The sequence below is a fragment of the Amia ocellicauda genome, chromosome 18 (genome assembly GCF_036373705.1).
Source record: "Amia ocellicauda isolate fAmiCal2 chromosome 18, fAmiCal2.hap1, whole genome shotgun sequence".
NCBI lineage: Eukaryota > Metazoa > Chordata > Actinopteri > Amiiformes > Amiidae > Amia > Amia ocellicauda.
Window position 1 is genome coordinate 16,896,131 of NC_089867.1, and position 27,208 is coordinate 16,923,338.

At 40.9% G+C, this 27,208-nt stretch overlaps 1 protein-coding gene across 2 annotated transcripts in view; it reads right to left on the reverse strand.

Annotated features, from left to right (window-relative positions):
- Positions 1 to 27,208, reverse strand: part of ptpn11b (protein tyrosine phosphatase non-receptor type 11b) — a 57,092-nt gene that overhangs the window by 19,689 nt on the left and 10,195 nt on the right. The window contains exons 1-2 of one of the 2 annotated variants that reach the window (XM_066691236.1): positions 23,846 to 23,958; positions 9,516 to 9,638 (exon numbers count right to left, since the gene is read on the reverse strand). In XM_066691236.1, coding sequence (XP_066547333.1) covers positions 9,516 to 9,638; positions 23,846 to 23,853 — 131 coding nt within the window. In that variant the 5' untranslated portion in view covers positions 23,854 to 23,958. Of the gene's footprint in view, positions 1 to 9,515; positions 9,639 to 23,845; positions 23,959 to 27,208 lie in introns of those variants that run through there. The other variant, XM_066691235.1, reaches the window with a different exon arrangement.

Sequence of the window (27,208 nt, forward strand, 5' to 3'; positions counted from 1 at the left end):
ATCTGCTGACACAAGTGTTGTCTGGAGTTGGGTCTCTGTAAACTGCCCACCCACCCCACCCCTCCTCCAAAAAAAACCAGTCTGATTACCCTGAAGAGCAGAGTCATCAGAAAAATAATTATATATATATATATATATATATATATATATATATATATACACACAGTGGGGGAAAAAAGTATTTGATCCCCTGCTGATTTTGTACGTTTGCCCAGTGACAAAGAAATGATCAGTCTATAATTTTAATGGTAGGTGTATTTTAACAGTGAGAGACAGAATAACAGCAAAAAAATCCAGAAAAATGCATTTAAAAAAAGTTATAAATTGATTTGCATGTTAATGAGGGAAATAAGTATTTGACCCCTTCAACTTAGTACTTGGTGGCAAAACCCTTGTTGGCAATCACAGAGGTCAGACGTTTCTTGTAGTTGGCCACCAGGTTTGCACACATCTCAGGAGGGATTTTGTCCCACTCCTCTTTGCAGATCCTCTCCAAGTCATTAAGGTTTCGAGGCTGACGTTTGGCAACTCGAACCTTCAGCTCCCTCCACAGATTTTCTATGGGATTAAGGTCTGGAGACTGGCTAGGCCACTCTAGGACCTTAATGTGCTTCTTCTTGAGCCACTCCTTTGTTGCCTTGGCTGTGTGTTTTGGGTCATTGTCATGCTGGAATACCCATCCACGACCCATTTTCAATGCCCTGGCTGAGGGAAGGAGGTTCTCACCCAAGATTTGACGGTACATGGCCCCGTCCATCGTCCCTACACGGCGAGTTGAGTTGATGCCAAAGAGCTCGAATTTGGTCTCATCTGACCACAACACTCATCAATCATCTTTCCTTTTTTCTGTCTCTCTCTCACCCCCCACATCCCTCTGCCTTTTACAGCTGTTGCCATGGTTAGTCTGGCTGCAAAGGGATGGCGCTGGAGAGGAGCGAGGTCTTATTCGATAACACGGAACTCCAAGGGGCTTTCCGGGTGCGCATGCAACTCTGCAGAACTTAGGAGACGGGTGAGGTTAGGGGTGAGGTTAGGACTGTGTGTTAATTATTTTTAACGTGTAGAATGCACTAAACCTACCGCACCTAGTTTCTCTTTCACATCCAACTTCAGGCCAGTATTTTGAGCTACTTTCTGTTGCAACACAAGCAAAGGTGCTTTGAATTACCACGATGCGTTTCTGTGCAGCAATACCGCTGACGGGGGGCCGTGATAGGACAGGCTTTGGGTGCTCTTCACAGTGGATCAAAAGTGTAACTGCTCTGCCACGTGTGGGTCCTTGTCTGTGGGTACAGCCTGTTTCACCTTATGTAGTTCACAACTGATCCCAGCAGCAGTGGCAAAACCTCACCTCAACACCCACACCCTGCTCCAGTCCTCAAACACCATGACTTTATATAGCTCTTTTAAATTAGCCTCATTATGCAGCAGCTCAGACCCCCCTGCCCCTGCTCTCCTCATCTCTCCTCTCTCCAGCTGTTTTGGACCCTTTGGTTAATGTCTCAAAGGCTGTAGCTCTGAAGAAAAAGACTTTCTCTCACTTGCATTTTTCGCTGATTTCATCACCATATTAACACCATATTTGAGCCTTTGTCCGAATACAATGGGGGCTTGTGGGTCCAGTCGTGCGATCCGCCGGAAGCCCATTCACTTGACGAGACCCTGCTCGCTAATTTTATCTACATTGCATTAGATCACTCCGAATTTCACTGCCAGAGCAATGTTCTTCATAAAAAAAATGTATTGTAAAAAAAGAAAAAGCTGGAGAGCACACAATCGTGCCATTGAGACTGTGTCAGATTGCTGTTTTTAAACCATTATCCAGCTAACAGCTGTCCTTGCAATCCAGGCAAAAAGTGGGAAAAAAAAGAAAAAGGAGAGACAGAAGATGGTGTGCACTTAAATCCGGCTTGATAGTGCCCTTCTGTATAAATGCCCAGCTCAGCTCAGCAGCTTCTCGGCAGTCCTTTCTGACACAGCTGCCTGGACCCCGACAACAATCCCATTTGTAATTACCACTTCTGTGTTGATATTTCACCTGGGCTCCTTCTCATGCTGGTTTGCCTCTCCAGGATCTCTTGTGGTGAATTAATACGAGAAAAGCCCAGAGAGCCAGAGCGAAAGCAAATATCACACAAAAAAGGATCAAAAGTGATGATGTGAAATGAAGTGCACAACACTGACCTTTGACCCATGCCTGTCATGTGGTTTACAACCTAGTAGTCTAGTAGACAGTAGACTGTCTGTACCCAGGTTTTGGATTAGATTAGATTATCACGGCTCTGTGCGAGAACATTTTATAACACGATATACACCAGTTAATTACTCAGACCTCTCTCTCTTTGGGGGCTAAACCTCAATGCCAAAATAGAAAGAGGAGAGAGAGAAAATGAAAAAAGCTGCCCTTTGCTGTGTTTAAATACAAGTAAGCAGGGTAGTCTGACATCACATACTCTTTAGCCAGAGCAGTAATGCCTCAAAATCCTTAGCCGCCGTTATCTAAAGAAATAAAGGAAACTGAATATTATCCCCCACTTATCCTGGATCCCTTCTCAGGGAGAGCTTATGCTGGTGTCAGACCTGGCAGAAAATAATGTACTTTTCTCATTACAAAGCTACATCGTTTTTTTTTTTTCTCCCCTGGCTCCTGGGGTTTATCAGTTCTGTAATGGCTCATTAAAAGTAAAGAAATGTTTCTGCTAGTCTGCCCTGGCTCTCTGCCTGTGGAAATGAGACGGAGAGGGAGGAAAAGGAGCGATGGATTTAAGAGAGAGAGAGAGAGAGAGAGAGAGAGAGAAAGCAAGTGAAAGACATAGATAATAGAATGATCCAAGTCCCATGCGTCTATTAAGGCTCTAGGACCGAGGCCCTGAAAAAGAAAAAAGGTCTATCTCATAATCCTGGGAGAAAGCCGAGAGCGCACGCCTCCTTCTCTGTAATGGCTGGATAATTGCCACAGCTAGTACAGATTCTACAGACCCCCCCCCCCCACAGAGGCCACCTGCAGTTCACAACTAGAAAGGGAAAAGGCTACCAAAGAAGACTTTAATAGTAAACTTCTCTCTCGATGCTGCACGCACTCCGCTGAAGCACTGCCCCTGTCTCAGGAGGCCGCAGTGCACCCCGGGGGGGACCTCCCATCCCACCATCACGGCCCTGACCACTGTGTGGCCCAGACGACGTTTATGGTCACAGCAAATGCGGAAATACTCTCCTTATAAACCTTAAGACACTCACGTAAACCACAGACTCGTTTTGTTCTTTGTTGTTATTCTTTTGTTCATCACTGGTGGCTTATTTGCAGGGACACACGTATGCATACACACATTTTCCAGACTAGATCAGGTCCTGTCTGGGTTCCTAGCAGTTAACACTAAAATCAAAACACCAATTCAATCCATGCATTTCAGTTTTAATTCGATCGATTCTGCCTACGGTCATATTTCCACAACAGGTTGAACTCTAACATTCAGACGTGACAAAACAAAGAATGCTGCTCTCTACCTTTCTTCGATGGTGTAAAAAATAAACCCCTTATTCTTGGCACGGGTAGGTTTCCAGATGCCTAACTGACATTTAAGGTGTTCGGGCGTAGGTAGGTGATTAAAAATACAACCAAGGAAAAGACTACTGTAAGACGGATGTTTTTATTACTGACTTCATCATAGTCTCTCAGTATCAAGTGTGTTGCACAAATCGGGATATTACATGAGACAACCTATACCGTGTGATACGCAACCCCTTTTTCTTTTCTTTTTTTTCCCTCCCTAAAATCAACTGCTCCCCTCAACTATGACACCCTGCTTTTGGGCCTCCACCAAATGACAGCCTCTCTCCCCTCGCTGACTGGCTGAACTCCTGAAGCCACTCATCCCGAGCGAGACGATTAAACACTATCAATGGGGCATGGATGCGTCTCCTGGCTTTCCCCTCCAGCACTCTTGCAAGCCTGTGGCCTCATTAATCAGCTCCAGACTTCAGAAGTGGTTGCCTGAATTTCTGTGGTGCAGCTCAGGCACATGGCCGTGATTTTTGTGGCCTGGTTTTTTTTCCCTCCTCTTTCTAGGTCTGGATAAAATTACACCAAACCTCCCATCAACTTTCTCCCCAAACCGCAGCATGGGGTTAAGAGCGCTGTGTGGTCTCGTTTAAAAGCCAATTTACACATTACTCCCAATCCTGTAGGAAAGGCGCAGCTGTCACCCTGCCTCAGCCTTCTAATAAAAGAGCTGAAAAATGCGTCTGACTCCCTGCCAGGCCTCAGCACTGAATGACCCTGAGCAAGTCTGAGCGCATCCCGTCTCTACAGATTCCTCCTTAATAATAAATAAATAAATACACATACGCACACATACAAACACACACACACATATTCATACACACATGCTCTCCTAGACTCATGTATAGGCTCATATGCTATTCTCTCTCTCTCTCACACACACACCCACACTCTCACACATACTTCCAGTCCATGCCGTTATTTCGCCTGTGACTGGATTGCAACACAAAAAAAAACAATAAAAAAGTTCCCACGACAGTGACGGATTTCCATTGAACTAACAGCATCAGCAGAACCTGTTCCAGGACATTTTGTGCTGGCAAGGCACGATCTTCACGGACACTCGTCACCCTGGTGTTTCTAGGCCTCCAGGAGGTTACGTTACAGCCAGCCCAGCTATTGCCAGATCAGCTGATCAAGGGGGCAGACTCCCCTTCAGTAATCAATGGGTACCTCCAGTCAACTCACTGCGACCCCCCGTTCTGGACATGGGGTAGGCCCATGCCACGTTCCTACAGCACCCAGAGCCTACATGGTCATTCGCCGGCCACCCACAACACGCCATTGACATCTCCTCAGGACCAGGTGCTGTACGGATCCTTTAATAGATTTGTCCCTGTTTACAAGGGGAAACCCACGCAAAGCTTTTCTGAGAGTTAGAAAATGAACTGCATCTGGCAGGTGGGGGCCGCAGGGCTCTGAAAACCCACATCACAGAGAAACAAATTAAAACTTGCGAGAAGAAGCACCGAGGGCTAGAGATGGGACTGGGGCCGGGACCGGGGGTGGGGGTGGGGGTGGGGGTGGGACTGGGGCTAGGGCTGGGGCTTGGGCTCTTGCAGGTCCTCACCACCAGCCTGCTCTGGCTGTCAGCATGATTTAATGTCTAATAGGCTTTGAGGTTTCCGATAACACGGCCTGGCCACTGTTCTTGGAAACACTCTTCCTGAAAAGCTACACCGTCTTTTTAAAATACAGATATCCCCTTCCTGTCAGCACCCCGGCCATCTCGGTTTGATTTCACCAGCAGTGGGCTGCCTTATACAGGGAGGCCGATTCCACACCTCCATCCCCCCCGACCCCCGAGATCCTACTCTGTCTGAGTGACAGCTGCCCCGAGCTGTCAGAGGGGTTAATCTTGGGGATGGGAAGGCGACGGGTGTGTGGGGATGGTGGTGGTGGTTGTTGGGGGGCGTTGCTCTAGGAGGTACCTGCTGAGCCTTTAAAAAAGCTGTGCAAGTCTGCCAGTCACCCAGCAGAAACCTGACCTACATTTCCTGATCCCTTTTGCTTGCAGAGAAAAAAGGAGGAAAAAATAATTAAAAAATGCAGACTGACTGCTTTACCTCCTTGGCATTGTTTCTCGAATTTCAGGCAGTTCATGGCAGGGGCAGGACTATTGTTTATTTTCCTTTAACTCCCCCCTAAACTGCACACCACCAGCGCTCCTCCTTCTGCTTTTCCAACCTAATAATAATCAATAGGCCTATTAAAACCGGTTCCAACATTCGCTACGTCCCTCCTGCCTCATTTGGTCTGTTTGTGTTTCACTTCACCTAGGTCTCGCAGTTCTACCCTGTCTACCCTTCCTGCGGACCGAGGGAAGAGATTCTCTCATTTCCGAGGACCCTGCTTATGCTGTCACCTACATTCCTTCATTCCGGCTGCTTTTCACAGGTCGTCTGCCAGGCCGGGCCAAGAATCGAGAGCACAAGGGTTTCGGCAAAACTACTTCCGGGGAAAAACACAAGGTTCTTTGAGATCCAAATCAGGTAGAGGACTTTTCCTCCAGAGGTGTATTAACATGTGTTTGAAAGAACCCATTGTTTTCCAGATCAGAAGTGATTCATAAGAGACTAGTATGTCTGGTGTCATTAAATATCAACATTCAAACAATACAATAAATGCTTTAGTTATTTCCTGCATTTGTTATTGCCAATTTTTGTCCTTCCCAATTTTTCCCGAAACAAAAATTAATCAGAAGTGTTGTTATCCCTCTTGTTATGGACATGACTGGTAGTCAGATTGTGCGCCAGCAACTGCCATGCTGAAGGACAGAGCACAAAGTGGTATAGCAACCCTCAGAAGAGTGACACACAGTGAGTCAACGAGCACATTTGAGTTTTAAAAAGGGAACACCCCCAGGGAAAAAGCCCCTTCTGCCTAATCCCATGAGCGAGCTAGCCCACCACTACCACATCACAAATTGTTGCAGGCGGTTCCACTGTGGCAGTTATGATTTAAATGGCGCCATTGTGTTGGTGGACAGACAGACAGAGCGACCCAGCTCAACCTTTTAAAGTTTTATTCGGGACACAACAGAGCGAAAAATAAAATCTGATCCGCACCCCGCCTGAGGCATAGCTAACAGCGCCGGCATAGCTGAGCAGGCCCATCCCTGTCCCATCCCTGTTAAAGTGAACCCGGCGATGTCACCAGTTCCATCTCATCAGCAGAGCGTGACCCAGTGCTGATATTCTGATATAAGGGCTGCGGCATGTGGAGGGGTGGGGGGGTGTGCAGAGCCAGAGCGAGGGTGATGTTACAGTGAGCTATCTGCCCCTGCTGTCGCTCACCCAGGGCAGGCCTGAAAGTCAATATGGAGAGGAGGCGGGCAGTGTGCGATAGCCTACTATATGTGAAGAGTTCCACTCATCTGGAGACAGCGCAAGCCTCTCACCTCATCACCAAACCAAACCACTGCCCACAGACATGGGCCCCGCCCACATTCCATAGGCCCCACCCCCACAATTCCATGGAACACACAATGCATTCCAAGAGGTTCCCAACAAACCCCTCTCACTGGAGTGCAGCAATTTAAGTTTTGTCTTTTTTAATATTATTTTAAAATGTATTTAATTTATATTTTTTAATTGTTCTGAAGATTTAAAATGCAGGAGAGCTGTTGGTCAGCCTTTTTCTCCCATTACTCTATCCCTCTTCAAAGCACTCCAGGTTCACTGGACAGACACAATCAATCCATCACTGGGCTGCGATGAGCTCAGGTGAGGTAGCAGGACGTGCCCAGGCTGCCCTCAGGGACTTTCTCCCACTGCTTTGTTCCTAATAAACATCAGCTGCTGCCCCATTTCCCTTTCTTTATACAGAATAAACATATAAGCAAAAAACAGAACAAAACAAAAAAGCATACACATACATACACACACAGGTAAACCACACTTTGCACAACCTCACTATGCAAGGATAGTGATAGGTTATAGCACAGATGTATTAAATGTATTAATTTATACAATGTACAATTAATTAAAAAAAATACATTTTTAAAAGTATCAAACGTTTGCAAAACTGAAACGATCGCCTCATGGCAGGTGTGGAAAAAAAAACAACTGTCAAAGCCCATGCTCCCTGCAGTTAGACTGAAACCCCCTCCCCTTGAAAAAAGTGTTGACCATGATAGATTTGTTAAGCTTCATTATTTTAGTTTAAAAAAAGGAACAAAACTTAATAATTATAATACTAATACTGATAACCAAAAGTAAGGGAAAGATCATCAGTCAGGAGTACGGAACTTCAGCAGATTAAAATTAAAAATCCAATAAATATGGTGAAATTATTGAGATTATAATTATTAGTTGTATTATTGTTAATTTATCAAGCCAATATTCAGATTAACAGCACCTTTATAATCAGGATTTACACATTTTCATGTTCATTTTTGTTTTTATGAAAGGCATCCCAATTAATTAAATCAGCACGGATTAAATTTAGATTCCGGAATCTCTCTCTCATGCAAAGCGAGGTATAGCTTTGTATATAACTGTAATTTAAATACGTATATAACAAACAGTTTCCCATCCTTTAGGTTTGGTATTTGGATTGTGTATCTTTTGCAAGGGAGCCTGTTTTAGTTCAAAATAATAAATACAAAACTATGGACACACGTTATACAAGTATACATGTATAGTTGTAAAAAAGATAATGCTTAAAAAGAACATTGGTCACATATATTAACACTGACTGTGAAGCATGACCAACACTATCCTTTAAAATCAGCTGAACTATATAAATCTAACATCATCAGCCCTATAGTCACAGCGTCTGGTCTGGAAACTTAAGCAGCTGAGTTTCCCTTTTTATCTCTTCGTGTGAGTTAGTGTAATTTTGCGACTGCTTTTTCCATTGCCACAATCGTTTTTATCTTTGTCTTTTTTAGCACTTCCTGTGTGACAGTTTATACCAGTATTTTGGAGGGTAAATTAACTCTGCGAGGAAGAACATATTGCTTTTGAAGTGTATCACGTATTCAGAAGTGTGGGGTTTTCTTGACACTCATCTGATGTACCGTTCTGGACCTCCGTCATGTTTTTCATGAGGTCGATTCACTCATTATAATTATTATTCTTAAATCGGCAGATCTAGATCAGTAAAGAATTGTAGTAACGGGCAAAACTGTGAGATGTCCGATAAATACTGGAATGGTACCTTTATGCATTTCCACTCTTTCTAGGCCAAAGATCTGCAAACCCTCGAAGGACAATAGGGAAGGCATGACATAGGGAAACTGCCCTGAAGGGATATCATATCTGATAGCATACTACATACATACATATATGTGTGCTGTATGTTGCAGATGTATTTTGTTTTTCACAACCGTACGCTGCAAAATTAATGTTTAATTACTCACTTCCCTTCTTCTGTCACTAAAATAGTCCCAGCTGATCCTGGGAACTGAAATTCATTAATCTAATTAACACCGCTTAAGACCTTGGGGAAATTAAATCTGCAACAAAAAATAATGGCATTATAAATAAATAAATAAATAGGTGAGCATATCCATCATTTTATGCATTGCTTAAAAAGGCAGACTAACTATATTAAGATCACAACATTTGTATAAGCTTCCGGCCCCAATGAATGGAAAATAATACAGGTTTCGGATTTCCTCCTGTCGACACCGATACTCAAATTTTGTTAAACCGCATGGACCAACATCGAAAACTATTTTTTTTCCACCACGTTACCAACAGAAATGATGACACATTTTACTTAATTGGATTCTCCTTGTGATCATTAACCATGATGGGCCTGTGATATTCATAACTGATTTTTGTGCTCTTTTTTCATCTATTACTAAACAATATGCAGACGTCAAAGTGAAAGGAGGGTTTTTATACATCAGAGAAACACTGAAATTCACTTTTGTTGTTGTTGTACTCTTTCTATACCACAGTGGTGACCGTTGAACGAACTAGACGGCGAATTTGCGGAACTCTACCTGACGGAGAGCGTGAAGTCTCCTGGGTTGCTCTTGCTTGGCCGGGCAAGAAAACTGCCATGCACCCCCCTGGTCAGGAGTAGCTGTTCTGCTTCTATCCCAGTGATGTTGGGGTGAAACCACCTGCAAAATAATAAGTCAAAATCAAGTCCAGAGCTATATATATTAAAAACACACATAACAAACAACAAAGACTTAGGAGTGACTACCGGGCTCAGTTAGCAAACCCATTGTGGGAAATGCTTTTCTTCATTTCTGTAATTCAAGGTGATCCAAACTTAGTAAAACATGTATAATGGTGGAGGGAGAGGGGGTATTAATAAAAGCCGTTTTTGCACTGATGGACCTTTTCACCTTTAAACAACATAAAAGAAAAAGTTATATCTTGAACATCAAAGCAGGAGAGGGCTGATACATTGTGTTCTTTGTCTGCAGTTTGCTGCACACTTGCATGGTGGGTTTTACAATTAAATACATTCAAATTCAACCTTATTGGTGAGCACACTGCAATATATACCCACAAACAAACCTAAAAGACTTTTAAAACACTATTAGGTCCAATGGTCTGAAAGAAAATTACAAAAGTCAGCTGAATAAACACCAAACTATATTCAGTTGCCTCAATATATATTCATACACTTGATAAAGTGTATCAATTTGATTTGATTAGCAAAGAAAATGCAGTGAAGTTTCAATACTTTCTAAAAAAATAAAAGTATGAACAGAGAGGAGAATCTGACAGACAGACAGATCTATATATATGAGACAGAATAGTTGTTACATATACATATAATATTTATAAAGACACAAACACACCTGTGGCTTTAAAAACTTTGAGTTGGCTTGTCTCTGCTAAATCAACTTTTAGTTAAACCTCATCGGGGATACAAATAGATTTAAATGCTTATATATTATAAAAATATACACACTACAAACCAACAACAGATTTTGTGCAAATTTTACCATAATTTCCACTTGCAGCACTATCTGAAATTTCCATTAAACGATACTGTACATGACACTCACAGATGTGCAGGTGACCGAGACCGTGGCTGAGCGCAGGCCAGGCGTGCTGACAACGCTGCAAAAGCCGCAAAACAAATCATACATCTTTGAAATAACTAGAATCCCTGAGCTCTGTTCACAGGTCTGTGCACTGACTGTTAAGCCGTTTCTGGAGAGCTGGGATTAACAAAGAAAAGTCTGTTTCATATTCTGATATTTTACATTAAGCAGGCATTGTTTGGGTGTATGTACTGCTTAGGTATTTACAGTGTAGTGACACATAGTTAGATGTAGATGATTTGTAACTACCTGTGCAATTATTACACATCTTCATATCGGCATGTATAATTACACAACAGCATAATTACACATTACCTACATTAAAACTATGTGTAATGAAATTGTTGATAGGCCTACACTAGAAGTACATAGGTAATTACTCCACACTTACATATTTACACCCACAAATTGCTCACTTAAATATAAAAGGTGTTACTTATTATTATGATGATGATGATGATGATTTTTAAAGCTGAACTGTACAATTGAAGAAAATGTTTGGATACTGCAGCACTGGAACATTCAAAACTAACGTGGGCTTCAATAATGATCATTTTGCCCCTGTGATTTGCAGAACAGGCAGTAATATGCGAGTCTCGGAAGGTGCATATGAAATAAAGTGCTAACAGATGGCATCTCCAAGGAAAAAGCCTTCCACAATAAAAAAAAAAAAAAAAAGAGCATAAGGAGCTCTCCACAGACACAGACTTTTAGCAACATGAGTTTGTGGCTGCAATAATAATAATAATAATAATTTCTGTTTCCAAATGTTCAGTATTTTGGTTGAGTTATACCAACTGCAAACCATTTGGTCTCACACAATATCCCACAATGAGAAATATCTCATCATAACCCTCGGCGTGGCAGCAATGACAATGTCGCTGCACACTTCGCCTGGCTGGCTGGGGCGGCTGAGATCCAGAAACCCCCTCCCTGCCCCTACAGCACATCCGCAGAGATTGGGACAGGAATGCCCCCAACTATCCTTGCTCCAAAAAGCAGCTCCCTGTATAGGCAGCAAAAGATGTGCGTTTAAAATGGAAAGGGAGGCGAAATGGAGGTGCACAGCAGCATTTGACTTGGTCAATCTTTATATATGTGGCACAGCACCCCACTAAAGATTGAAGTTTAGATATAATGTGAATTGTTTTTCTTTAGTGTTTCACCCCTTGCAGACAAGATGCATAAAATAATAACAGGAACTAACAACATTTTTTTGTTTTGTTTGTTGTTTTTAATCAAAGTTTAAACTAATGCCAGACAAGGGTATTTCGGGTTTTTTTTCCAACAGGCTACAATTTTCAGATTGGGGGAAAAAACAAAAACAAAAAAAAGTAAAAAAATGATCAGGCTTCTGAATTAAGGATGTAGAAGAATCCCCACATGTACAAACGCAAGGATCTATATTTTGTCTTCAGTTTATTTGTATGGCTTTTCATCGTGGCTCTGTGACAGCTGCGAGTTGTGCTTGCAGTCTGTGGGAGCATGTGTGGGAGGAGACTGGTGTGTCAACTCACACGGTCTGCAAGACACAGCCGAGCTTGTGTGAAAGAGAAAAAAGTAAAAAATAATTTGGTTAATAATAAACTGAATTGCTAAAAATAGAGAAGGTTAAAAATAAATAAATAAATAAATAAATAAATAAAATTAAAATAAGCCAGACCGGGGAATCATTTACAAGATTTGTTTTTCTCCATTGTATTAGAATTGAAAAGAAGCAAAACAAAAAGTTGCCTCTATAAAAATAAAAATAATACAGATTAATAGATAAATAGCTAGTAAATAAATACAGTTTTGTCTATTAAGCACCATTGCTCTGAATCCTACAAGCTGCACAATGTTATTTAAAAAAATAAAAAAGGAGTATGTAACCAGTTGGACAGATTAAAAGCTGTAACTTGTTATTTTGGTGACAATTTCTTCTGCATCTGCGTCATATATATATATATATATATATATATATATATTTATTTTATTTTTAATCCCTTTAAAATGATGGATATTTTTAAACTCAAAGACACTATGCCCACACACTCACTCACACGCTCGCACTGTTCATGTTTCTGTCACTTTCAGGTGTACAATGTGTCATTTTTATGGTGCCCTATAGAATTCTAAAACGTTCTCTCTCTGGTCAAACATTATTATTTAAATTATTAGTAATTTAGCAGATGCCTTAATGCAAAAAGACTTGCATGTGTTTCCTGACTAAGACTCCTTGATAAACAGTATTTTTATTATGAATATTAATAGTACTACTACTACTATTAATATCATGGATTTAAGCTAAATGGAAGCTTTCATATTCCATTACTATCGAGAAAAGATACATGAATCATTTTTTTGGAACTTGTATCAGGGGATTTTTAGAATAATTTTTTTTTTGAGAGATTACCTTATATATATCTCAAAAGAAAAAACTAAAACTAATTTGTTTGGTCTATTTTCAGCAATTTGGAAAATACTGCTTATCCCAGGGACTTGGTAGTGCCTCGGAAACACGGCCCAGCACTTGGGGGATTACAGCCGCATCCCCTCCCTGCAGCCTCTCTGCACACCGACATCTCGCAATGGGGGCGTCAGAGGGGCCAGGCCACGCTCCTGTGTTTTGCACTGAAGGTTCCCGTAACACACAAGCGTAGTACAGGTCTTTTGGAATGAAGGAAAGAAACAAAGAAAAGGAGAGGAGGGGGATAAATAAAGATAAAATATAAAAGCATCTAGAAAAGTGAAAATCTGTAAAAGGAGAACTCAACAAAGGGAGAGGAAGCTAACTAGTTGGCTGGAGAGGCTCAACCAGTCCCCTGCACTGCCTGTCATGGCTGATTACATTGTAGGTGGAATTTATTGAGCATTTATTGCCTTTGTTGTCCACTAAATTGGTCAGTAGAAAAATCAATCAGTCTGTCCTTATGTTAATAAAGGGCCTTCTTCTCAAACACCGCTTAAAAGCATCACAAAATGCAAGCAGATCAAGATGTAAAAATCCACACTTTAGAAGCAAAAACCTGGAGTTCAGTACAAACAAACAAAAACAATAAAACTGTTACTGACAGGTGGGTCAAAAGCCAGGTCAAAAATGTCACTGAGCCCAAGACACTGAGGCCGGGCCGCGTCCGAAGACAGTGCCTTCAAGCACAGACATGCCCAGCTCTTTATAGCCTATATCTTTATATACGAATCTCCAAATGAGCTCCATATCCAAGCAACATAACCGAGCCAAAAGAGGAGGCGTGCAGCTGTGTACCTCATACCCAGTTAAGACTCGAGCAGAGTGCTTTGGCCAGAAGGTCTACTTCAGAGATATCATTAGAAAGAGGGTATTGTATTGTAGATAGCCCACAGTCATTTTAATCCCACTGGAGGGAAATCAAGGGGAAAAAAGGATGTGCATAATACAATAGAGAAATGGAAGATGAAGACTTGAGGAGAATAACTGAACAATAACTATGTATGATACATTATGAAATAGACATTTCTCCGTGCAAATCACTACAAATTCAGGTTGGTGTGCGTCCCAAGATGCAGCCGTCACAACTTCAGTTGGCAACCTCAAAGTGTAAGGGTTCCACAGACAAAAATAATAATAAAATAGCAAAAGGGACACCACCTGGAGATAAAAAACCCATTTCATGTACTCCCTGGGGTCATCGAGACTTTCAAAATGTCTTTGCCATCAAACCAAAAGTGTAAACCAGCTATAGAAGAGTACACCATTAATGAAAATAATTTATTTATTTTAAAGTGACCTTGAAAAGCACACAGAAAGCAAACCATGCAACACTTCCTGACAGCTTAGGTCTTGCTTTGAAGAGTTTGCTCGAATTTCAGCTCACGGGATAAGACATTGACCCATGTGTCTTATAAATGCAGGGGGGCTCTAAAGGGTGAAATAAAATTTAAAAAAATCAAAACAGGAGAAACGCTAACTTAAAAAGATTCCAATTAAGACAAATTTTACATGATGACAAAGACTATTCAAATGAACTGACTCACCGATGTAGCGAACTGAATCTGCGGGGCGTTTAAACTGGCAGTCTTTCAGCTCACAGGACCGAGTTCCCTGTCAACTAATTTTAAAATGAGCATTTAGCACATAATTAAGAAGCGCTTTTTACTCATGAAAAAATACAATTAAAGCATCTGGGTGGAAAGGCTAGGGAACAAGTCTCCTGTCGCATTATTCAAGGGCTAGAGAGTTGTCAGCAGAAGGTAAAATTAAACTCCCATTAATGGATTGCTCCCTCAAGATAGCCTGGTAGCGCGTGGAAACCTCATTTTTGGCTGGCACAAGCAGGCAGGTTCGTTACGGGGAAAAAATATAATCTGTGGTAGTTATAAGTGCTGTGGTGTTTTCTTTTTTAATAAAATGTTTGTATAACTCTAATAGTAGTAGTAGTAGCTTTACATGTATCAAGACAGAATTTCTTCATGCAGATCCACACAGTTAACAACCCCATAGGAAGTTGATCTTCCCATTTTGTCTTTTAGGTGTCTTCATTTCCAAGCAGCTCATCTGACCTAACTTGATATAGTTTTGTTTTATTTTATACTGCAAAACATCAGCCATCCTGCAGTGTCCACCCACTGCCACCCCAAAGACGTAAGCAGATAATATACAATGAGGTAAACAAAGTGGTTGTACCTCCTGAGCTTGAATACCCATTATTTCAGTATCCAGTTAAGTGTGTTCTGCAAGATCCTCTGTGGTTTCTGCTTAGGTTTTCACACGCTCAACAATCACAAACTGGCCCAAACTAACGCATGCTACTACAGGGCTCCTCAAAGCGAACAGGAAGTGGAGATCTAGTGCTAAATTACCTGCGAAAACTAGTCAAGATTCCAGGAAAAACAAGCCGAGTTAAGGTACGCCAACGCTTAGATATGTATGGGGTTGTAATTGTAAGCATTATTCCAGTCAACTGGAATTACTACTGGCTAGGGGAAATCAATGTTCATTAAACACTGACTGAGAAATAGGTCAAGTTTAAATCGGTTTTTAAACTTATTACACTAAACAAAACCAGTGAATCACATCATGTCGCACATGCCAATATTTTCACCTGTGACTATGGCAAGGCTCATCTTTGGAGATTATTGGTGAAATACAGAATAAGCTGCGAGAGTTTCTCTAATGTAGTGAAGTGCGCTCGGTTCTGCACTGTGATTCCAGTAACTCTGATTCACTCTTCGGAAAAAATGATACACAGAACTGAAAATAAGAGATATTCTAAAAAAAGGTCCATCTCAACCCCCCCCCCGCCATGATTAGACAAACAAGAAATTGAAAGGAGGCAAAATATGCAAAACAGCCCATGAAAACACGAGAATGGGGAGAACCCTTTAAGAACAGCTGCCGGGACCTGGCTGGCTGGCGGACCAGAGGATTCGTACACCAAAATAAAGCAAAAAATAAATTTCAACAAAAAACTACTGAAAAAATCAAAACCATTTTCCAGGGACCTCTGTGTCTCCAAAAACACTAGGACAGAACCTTGCTGAGGAACCCAGATGTGCTGGAGGCGGAGAACTGCCCAAACCACCTGACAGAGCAGGGCCACTCCATTGGTTGAGTTTTTTTTTTTTGGTGGGGGGGTTGCCTTTTCAGTCATTGTATTGCTTCGTTAAAATTGAGAATATAATTTTACAGAATGTAAAATGAACTCCATTGTCAGTGTGCTAAGCTACCACACTGGGAAAAGTGTGCCATGTACTGGACAGAAACTGGTTGTGCTATTAATTTTTGTTCCCAGCAGCTCACCATACTGATAGAGGATACTGCTGCTTGTAAATAGGAACCTGCATAGACTAAACAGCCCTGAGAGTGTGTGTATGTGTGCGTGCACGCACCTTCAATAACACACTCAAACACCCTGGTGGAGAAACAATGAAAAGTGTTTATTCTGCATTATTTTTCCAAGTTAACATAAAAAACAGCATTTCTCAATAAATGCACTTATTGACATGACCACTCAGGAAAGTGAGGTTCACTTATCAGTATTAGAGCCCTCCCTCTGCACATCTAACTTGAGAGGCATTATATACCTGCCTTCACACTGAAAGGCACCACAGAATAGCAGAATGTAATTAGGCCTATTGCTACCATTTATCCAATTATTTTATGGGTTTTTTTTTTCATTTCTGTCTAAACATCAGGGCGCAGCGGTGGATTCATTTCTTTGTGTAGGCTAAAACTCATAAGTTGCACGATAGCCAAAAGCCACCCCTTGGTTCAGAGCTAAAATCATGGTCTTGAATACAGTTCTGGTTAATAAACAGATTTCTCGTTAATGTAGATGATTCAACAACAGGGGAGGGACGGGGGAAAAGACCAGAAACGTGTGAGTATCAGGACAGATGAATCATGCTGTCAGATCCCCATCTCTGGACGTCAACCAACACAATTCACAAGAAGAGCAGCACATAAAGAGCTAGGCTTGGATTACATCAAAACTGTGACCCATCCTGCAACTGGCTGCCAATTTGCTAATGGTCTGATTTTACTCCATGGTGGGTGTCTGTTGGCCGAGAGTGAAGAACTAGGGTTTGGTATTTACCATCAGAGAATGGGGTCAGAGTTCTGATCTGATCGAGCGCCCAGTCTTCAACAAGATGCCTCATGGACAAGATCATTTTTGGGGTGAGAAAACACGCTTCACTGTACCACTGGACCTTGCAGGGATAGAAAGGGTAACCAGATTAGTAAAACAAACCGCAGTGATTGGCCGAGCAGCATAGACAGTGCAGTGTGGCAAAAGACAAAGTTTAATGTTCAGGACTGATAAATTGTCCGTGCTGTGATTTCTGTGAAGGACGGATTCCCGTAAACAGGGGTGTTAGAAATACAATCGCCATCAATCCCCATGATGGCAGCTATGCAGTTGAACATGCCAGTTGTGGGCTCTGGGCTTTGTTTCAGCTAATCTAAATTTTCTCCACAATTAGTACAGACAGACATGTGTTTTTTGGGTTAGGATGTGTGGGTAGTAGACTATATCAAATATCACATCTGACACAACAATTACAGTTGCTTTAAGCATATGACTTCAGTCCCCTCTGCTACTCAGCAAGAACCACCAGAGAAGGGGTCAAGGGTGGTTTCCATTTACAAGCAATATCACACAGTTCAGATCACTGATACAGACTGCTACTGACTTGACTTGACATTACTACACCTTTGGCTGTCTTGCCAATTTCCCCACCAGAAACTATTTTAAAATCAAGACTCATGCTTTGAGTCTTCAAATCCGCATAATTCATGCTGAGATTTGAATTAGATTTTTTTTTCAGTTCACATGGAAATGCTACAGAAAGAATGGAGTTCAGACGTTTGGTTCGGGTTCTGCTTTGGTGTGTCGAATTCTGAAAAGGAATTATAGAAAACAGTGAGGTGAAACCAAATAAACCACTTCAAATGAGAATGAAATGCAATGCATTGGGTTTTAATATTGAGTTGCACAATATATGGAATGAAATCTTAAATAACCTAAATTAGTCTCTCATAAATCAGTAAGCCAGTGCACAAATTCCTCATTGATAGAACAGAATGGCAAATTGGTACTATTCCCTCCTTGCTCTACTTTACACACACACACAAATACACACACTGACAAATCATATTTGAGGAGAGATACGAAGGTTAAAAATTACAAATTGTCATTTATAATGGTAACTAACGTGGACAATAATGCGTAAATAGGTTACAACAATGCGATGAGCCAGAACTTCCCTGAAATTGCTTCATGAACATCTGGGCAGAATCTGACTGCAGACTGTACCTGACCCACTGTTGTTCTAATTTCCCTGAAAGATTAAAGCCAGCAAATAATAATAAATAATACGGACTGAGAGGCAGATTATTCTTGTTGCTAAACGACAGATTAAAAGGGAAGACCGATGAAAAAATACTTAATAACGGAACAAGTACCAAAACTACTCAACCCGGCAGTTTGTCAACATTATTTTAAATTCTTAGTCAACTTCCTCAAAAAAACAATTAAATATATCTACTATAATAACTAGCCGGCAACAGAATCCTCTCTCTCTCTCTCCATCTCTTTCTCCATATCTCTATCTATCTTTCCCTTTTTCACAGTTTTTGACAACAAGGTTTCCTCTGTAACCCTGACGTCTGGTATCTCAACTGTCTACAATGTACTATATCTGAAAGAAAAATATATATAGTGTCAGGATATGCCATGCTAAACATAGCATCAACATGATTACAAGAGCTAAGCAAAGCCTACTTCAAGTGATGACATTTGCCTTTAAGATGTGTAATATATTCCAAAACAAAAAGTGCATTATGTGGGAAAGAAAAAAAACAAACTATATTGCCCCTCTCTCTAATCTCATTTGCTAAGTGAAATCCAACTTAATGAATATAAATTAAGCCAATTATGAGCAAGAAACCTTCAACATGCAATTTAATGCTTCAGTGATTTTGCACAACAAATTACACTGGGTACAAATCTGCTATGCGCGAAATGTAATACAGTGCAATGATTTCAAGCCTGCAAACTTGAGCCAAATGATTTGAATGCAAAAGCTGTGGTTTAATTTTAAACATCCATTTTCTATTCAATATCCAAGCACACAAGAGCTCAAAGCGATGTCTTCTATTTAAACCATTGATCATTTAGAGACATTAATAATAGACACAGAAATACAGATAATAATAAATCATTACTTACATGTCATTTTCCAATTTGTTTTTAAAAATCCAGTATGCTGCTGAGCTTATCCACATTATGAAACTATAGATTTTATTACAGTTTTACAGCTTTGCAAATAACCAGATGCCACATGTCTGGAGGCAAATATATCTTAATAGTAAGGTAAGCTTGCCTTGGAGAAAGAAGGTTGTTTCATATTTGCTCTTCTGACAAACCATGGAGCTTGTAAATTGGGCTTCTGCTTACAACAACAGATACCCTCGTCTATCCAAACCACCTTCCATCTTGTATCAATCCATAATAATCATTCTGGTAAACTATGCGGATAATTTTTGTGTGCATTTACGGAAAATACTGCTCACAGAAAAACGCACGTCAGAATAAGATATTAATCTGCTACATTATGATCAAATCATGAACATGAGGTCTGCAACAGATGTCCAATCGGATCAACTCCTTACCTTTTGACCTCGAGAAATCTGACATGAGTCTGTTTTGCATAGCTGTAAAACTAACACAATTTGTCTCATAACGCAGTTCAGTATGGGAAGGCATTGCATTATGTACACAACCTAGGACAGGTCAACAGTGCTGAGTACGTTTCCAATAACCAAGTATTCGAGGAGCAAACATGTAAAGACATTTCAATGTAGGGCTTCTAGATATCTCACCCTGGAAAAAAAACTCAGAAAACAGTGAATCCTAAACCCTCTGGTGGATTCCTTTGGATTCCGATCTGTGTTCTTGTCAGGTGCTGCAAGGCCAGTGGGGATCAGCTGGTTCGTGTATTCTTGGTTTAGCCGTGAAAAACCACGCGTTGCCCATAGCGAAGATCATACACAACCAGACCAGTGTCTGTCCTCCACCTGGCACTAGAGGTCAAAAGTAGTGCAACCGGCAGTTAAAAAAAATAAAAAATAAATGCCACATGCAGATATTGCCAAGTCTTTTATCTTTTGTTAATTTGCTGTCCTACAGAATTCAGGTGCTTTAATCCCGATTCAGTTGATGGGATTTTAAACAATATGACATTGCAAGTATGATTCTGCCTCCTATGGAAAGATAATGCCACAGCAGAAAGGCTTCACTGACCACTATTGACCAGGATTTGCCAGATTCACATGAAGACACAGCATTACAAATATGCTGTTTTTGTTCAGAAGGTGTGAACAGAGGTTTGCAAAACACAAATTTGCCAATGACAAAGCAGGAAGCTCGTTATTCACATTTTAATTCAATAAAACAGGAAGTGTGCAAACATGTTTCATTTGATTGTATGCATGTGTAGGCTTTTACTAGGATAACAGTATTTTGGGTTGTTTTTGCAGTAAATCAGATTGTTGGCCATAACATATTACAATGTCTCATTATCTGGAGTATGCAAACTTTCACCCATGACCTTAAGACAAAACGTTAAAAACGGTTGAATTTGGGGTGAGTCCTCTTGTACATCTGACCTTTAAGTTGTTGGGTGTTTTATATAGTCTGTGTTTGAAGCTTGGGACAGAGAGGAAACCAGACCTTGTCTCTTAGAACTTATATTTTTGTTCAGCCCGTTAGTTTGTGATCTCTGAACTGTAGTCAACTGTGCAAACACAAATACTGCATGAGTTTACGTTTCCAACTCACACTCATTTCCAGTTAATTGTCCTAAAATAAACTGCCACAGCTGTATCGGTATCTCCCATGAGATCCATCAGATACTCCAAGGGAACCGTTTACTTTTTTTTTTAAAGGACTGCTCTACTGTCGTCTTCATTATCGGATGTTGCAACTATTTCTACAGAGGACTAAGGTGTCAGATTTGCACTAGTAAAAGAACACCTGAAGACATTTTCCTCTGAGGATGAGGGTGCAAACTGAAGCTGTACAGCCCTGAGAATTCTGGCTAGCAGTTTGAAAGTTACAAAAGTACAACATTCTTCCTTATAAAGGCCAAAGCTGACCGACTCAACTTAGGTAAACAAACGTGAATTTATGCCCCGGAGACGAGACCAGTGTGACATGAAAATCAGCATGTAAAAAAAAATATATGAAAAAGTTTAGCCACCCCTTTGAGGGACTTTCCTTCTGTATTATTATATTTCTTAGCAGACGCCTTTAACCAGGACAACTGACAATTTTTACAATACATCACATTCTTTTTACATACAATTACCCATTTATACAGCTGGGCCTTTACAGGAACAATCTAGGCACAGTACCGTGCTCAAGGGTACAACCACAGTGTCCCCCAGCTGGGATTACAAGACAGTGGTAGTTTAAAATCAAAGGTCAAACAAGTCACAGCTACTGTAACTCAGACGTCAGCGGTCTGTGTTTAGCTAAACAGATCAATTGTAATTAAAAACACAATTCCTGTTATATCAAATCAGTTGTTACTGTGCACACATTCCTGCCAATATTCACACATTGCCATGCACATTTACTTTGGTTGGATTTTTGTTGCCTCCTGTATCATTCCTCTAAACTACTTTCGGTTACTTTAACAATCACACTGGTCTTTTTAACAGCAACAGAGGTGTAAACTCTGCAGTCCTGCTGATCCACACTGCTGGGAGTAAAACATTTGTTCACAAGTTGAATGGAAACAAGGGCAGGTTAAAAAGGGCTTGGAACGCTTTGAGGTCCAGAGTGAATCCAGTCTAAAATTACTCAGCCAGCCACTATGCCTTACACTTTGCCATTGACTCTGCAGTTATTTAAACTCTTTCTAATTAATTAATCAATTTGCTGACTAAATTATTCCCGACAGCCAGTAACACTGAACCGCACATGCTCTTAGGAATTAACACTTTACCCATGTGGTCACAACACTTCGCTGTCTGTTTCATCAGGATGTGAGAAAATAAATATTTTGAATATTCTGATCAAAGCTAGCAAAGGCTGCAGAGAAAACAAAGCCTGTTTACCGCATTGCACTGGGTCTTTGATTGATGCAGTTCAAGTTAACTCTCCTTTTAGGATCGAAATGTGCAATTTCCATGGACGGGACATTGAGCTTACATCCCATGCTTGACCAACCCCCCCCAGGGCAATTTGAGCAAACTCCTCTCCTACTGCTCTTCAATCTGGTTGCTAGCTTCGAGAGGCAGGCAGGTAACTCCCAATTTCCATCAGACACATGGTGTGAGTTTTCACCCCCCCCCCCAAAAGGGCACAATGAAAAGTGAGTCATGGGAATGGGTTTTCATTTCTGCACAAAGAAAGAAAGACACTGTACTACCGTCAGCATGTCAGTGTCTGCCCACTGTCTGAAGGGTGTTTTGATGGAACAGTGGAACAATTTTGAATTTTCTATACAAATGAAATAAAAATCAACTGGCACAGTGGAGAACCTCTTTTCTAAAACATGTCCCTGAACCACATAAGGCCTGGCGTTGTGATATCCTGCCAAATTAATGAAAACACAGTCATCTGTATGTTTTACAAAAGACATTAACTGGGCAGTTTCAACCTATATGACAGAAGACTCTAGAGTACACTTATTTTATATGAGGATATAAGCTATACTTTTTCAATGCCAAAAATACAAGGAAAAAAGGTTCCCAAATTACACAGCCAAAGGCAATATACCTTTAGTACAGTTATTTATGTAAGTACAGGCAGTATCCAGTATATAAGCTGATGAGGTTTTAATTTTCGCTCTAATTCTCACACAAAACGCAATTTCTGTTGAAGCATAATATTATTTTTAACCTGGCAAAAGATCAGAGAAGAAAGCCAGGTCTACACCGAATGAGTGAACCAAACTCTGCATGAGTTACTGGCAGGACAATCACAATCATTCTCCAACTTATTATTATTATTGCTTCTTTCTTTTTAAAATTAATTTTGTTAAGGGAAGCAACAAAGACATAATTTTGTCTTTGCTGTCAGATGCCCCACAAAAATCATTTTAAGGAACTGAAAGGAAACTATAAGCCAGGCTGGACATTGCCAAGAAATTACAATTAATTAATTAAATAATTAAAGACACCAGGTAAACACACATCTAAAAAGTGCAAAAGTGCCATCTCAAGGAGTAAAGAAAACAGACCACTTTGGAGTACGACAACGTGCAGCATCAATATGCAGTTCCTCCAAAGCACCTTGCTGGCGTTGCGACTCCCAACTCCACACACCTAGCTTGAAGGACAAGGGTGTTCCTGCTCTAGGAGTTACCAGAAAGAAAATGCTGACCCCCTCGAACCCAAACACATCCACACATTCTGGCTCCCACTCTAAGCAAACCTTCTCCGCAGCCGCCTTCCCCCGTCTTTGCCCAAGACCAACCCTTAAACCTCATAGTAATTCAATGAAATGTACTTGGGGGACATCCAAGCACCAGAGAATACTTTGAGTTACTATGAAGACAAACTCACTCACTGGCCAAAAACAGCACACAGAAGCCAGCAGGAAAAACTGAACCACCAAGAAAAAGAACCCAGCAAATTACAAAACTACAAAAACAAACAAAAATTCACAATAAAAGAAAAATTGTCGAGAAAAAAAATAAAGTAAAGGCAGAGAGTGAGAGAGACAGATAAAAAAACGGAATTAAAAAAAAACGAAAACATTCAACATACGTATTAAATTCTATCTCCTTACCTCACCATTGTGGTTACGGATTGTCAGTCCCCCAGCCGTCACAAACCTAAAGCCAGTAATCCACGAACCCACAGGACAGTTAAAGAAGGAAGGCCGAGGGAGGGAGCAGGAGGAGGAGGAAGGGGGGGGGAGTTGGGGGAGGCCAGAGGGGCTAGTAGGAGGGGGAAAAGGAGTCGGGGGGGGGTGGCCGGGGGGGCCCGTTTAATCTGGGATTTGGATGAGTGCGAGCCGTCTGATAGGGGAGAGTGTGTGTAATCGGTCCTTCTGCGAGGCAAACGTGACGAAGCCGTCAGAGAGACACACCACTTCAGCGCTATTTTCTCTGCTATAAACGAAGGCGGAGTGACAGTGTGACAGCTGGGAGTTTAAAACGCTTTTGGGTTGGCGGAACAGGAAGTCAGTCCTATCTGAAGTGCAGACGCACATGGCTGTTTCATGTTGACAGTGAGTTTTATTTTAACCCTCCCCACAATAAAAACAATCTTACAGCACATTGACCATACTACACCATTGTACAGACTAGGAACATTAAAAACATTGAAAAGCTCCTCTTAATGGAGAAAAAGAACATATTCTGAAATGACTCAGTTTCAAGTATGTAGGTAAGAAATGTTGAATCACTATTCAGGAGTTTCCTGAAAGTGATACACACTGCACTTTTAGATATTGTGAGAGAGAACGGTTTGCGTGTCCCTTTCTGAATAATTCAGCGAAGGCATTTAATAATGCCAACCACTTCTTCCACTTCAAAACCAACCTGGAATTTTTATTTGCAAAATATGATCATATATATCATATTTATCATCACTATCGTAACATTACAGATATTTCCATTTGGGTGCGTTTTAAAAGAGCTAGAAGAAACATATATTGGGTTTTGGATTTGTGAAGTAAGATTTTCCTGGACACCTCCACAGTCTGACATGCAACTATTAAATATTCACCATTATCATTTTCCCTAATGATCTATACAGTCACCAAGGTCACTGACATAAATCTCTTTTTTCAGTTTGAATTTACAACAGAATCAGGGTTATGTCATCAAACTCATTACACCCAACAAAAAATGCCACAATCAATGACATAACAGATAAACTCAAACTAAGTATAAATGAATGTGTTCAGATGTGCAGCTAAAGAGAAACATAAATCTCCATTTCTCAACTTTAACAAGCTTTCTTTCAAAAAAAAAAAAAAAACGAAATGTTCCAAACCTGTTCCAAAATCACAAAAAAAAAAAAAAAGTTTACAAGCTTTGTTTAACATTTTTATGCACATGGCACAGATATAATATTATTATTTCAGTTATTGATTTTTTTAGTTACTATTTTTTTTTTTCTTTGGCAACTTCTAAGCTGGCACATGGCACAAGAACCTTGTTAACAGTTTGATACATAGTAATCCATTGCTTGATTTCAGTGCCGATTGCATTAAAAAGTCACTGTCAGGGGTCCGCGATCCTAGGCTGGGAGGGCCCCTCTGTCTTCATGTTTTGTCACACCCTGAGCTTCTGACAAAGTGAATTCAGCTTATTGTTACCTTAGTGGAATCAGTTTAGCTTTAGACCCATCCCTCTCATTAGTATTAGCAGTTAATGCGTCGCAAGGTGCAGCCGAGCTTCTCCAAGTCTGTAATGGGTTTCTCAGATAAGTGCATCCCTTTGCTTCTTTTGGAGTACACGAGCCATTAACACTGAAATGTAAAAAGACATTTCAAAACATCCAAAGGTCCATAACATCTCATCTGATCAGGAGCCGTTCACGTACCATCAAGAAAACAATTCACAATGAGAAGAATGTTAGTACCAGCTGCAGCTAAAGGAAAGCTCTGGATGGTCAACTCTGTTTACGGCAAAAAAAACAGCATCACCATCACACTGCTCGCCAGCCCCCTAAACCTCCCAAGTCCCAGAAACCCCGGTATCCGCACTGACATTAGGGGAATGTTCTCTCCTCAATCGTCTTCTGGCATTAGCTTCCACAAAACCCCAGATCGACAATTCTTCCCATTAAAAAATTGGCTCCCCCAACTTAATTTGTAAGGAGTTGCAAATAAAAATTCAACATGTCTGCTTTTCTCTTGGACGTGAAGCCAAGCAAACCAAGGGATATCGGTTTGGCAACCAGATGGCCACAATGGTTGCAAATCCAAAGCCAAGTTGGACACACACTCACCCATACTCACACAGTCACTCGCCACACTCAATCACCCATAGTGAGCACCACACTGTGAGACAAAAATCGAAATGCATCTATAAATATGCATGTCCACTAAACCAAGGGATAGCTTCTCTAACATCCCCATAGCAACTTACTCATCTCTGACACAGCACTTAAACATGAATCCTTAAGGCATCTAAATCAAACTAACGTACACAGAGAGAAGTGGGAAAACAAGATTTTTCACACTGGAAACACCCACACTGTGTCATCCCTCTATGTCAGTTTCCTACTCCAAAGGGTCAATAAATAAAAAAAAAAATATATATATATATATATATATATATATATATATATATATATCAGAAAAACAACTGGATGACTTGACTTGGTTTCTTGGAATGCACAGCAACACCCATTAAAATTGTAATAATAATAATTAAAGTTTCAAATTATTTTCCAACTAAATTGACCACCATGACTCCAGAACATTACCCAGAGTGCACCACAGGATGACACTGAGGGTTTTCTTTCAGAGTGCACAGTCAGGAGTGTGCAGACTGTTCTTGGGATTCACAGTGGAGGCCACGTGTGCACGCCCAGAACAGAACCGTGTTTAATGGTATGCTTTCCTGGCCCATTACAGGGCCGATTATCCATCTCATTACTGCAGAAACTGCAGGGAGTATGGAAAGTACACAGGTATGATTGCCAGTGTGTGCCAAGGAAAACACAGAGGGGACCCACATCCACAGAGCACGCTGTCTGTCCCTCTTACGTAATCCTCCGTTCATTAGTGTTGGGCTATTTAAAACTTGGGCACAGTGACAAAGGATAATATACTTAGTACGTGCTGGTCTACTTTGAAGACTTGCCAGGTCTATATTTGATGTGGACATGTTGCTGCACATGAATTTTAGAGATGCTACTGATATCTGTAGACGATAAAAGTAGCTGTGGTCTCGCTCAGATCAAACCTTCCGCACAGACCTCCGGAGTGGGGACCGCGCGACAAAGCAACCAGACAGGCATCCGATATTCTGACTTGAGGTCTTCTGGCTCTCTCTTCAAAACAGACTGAAGTTAAATCCCTGCCCTTAGGAGAAAAAAAGAACCTGACTCGCTCGTTTAACTTCAGAGCAAATAAGATGTCAGAATTGTGTGTAACTTTCTTTTACCATTTCCGTAAGCGCAGTCCTGAAAA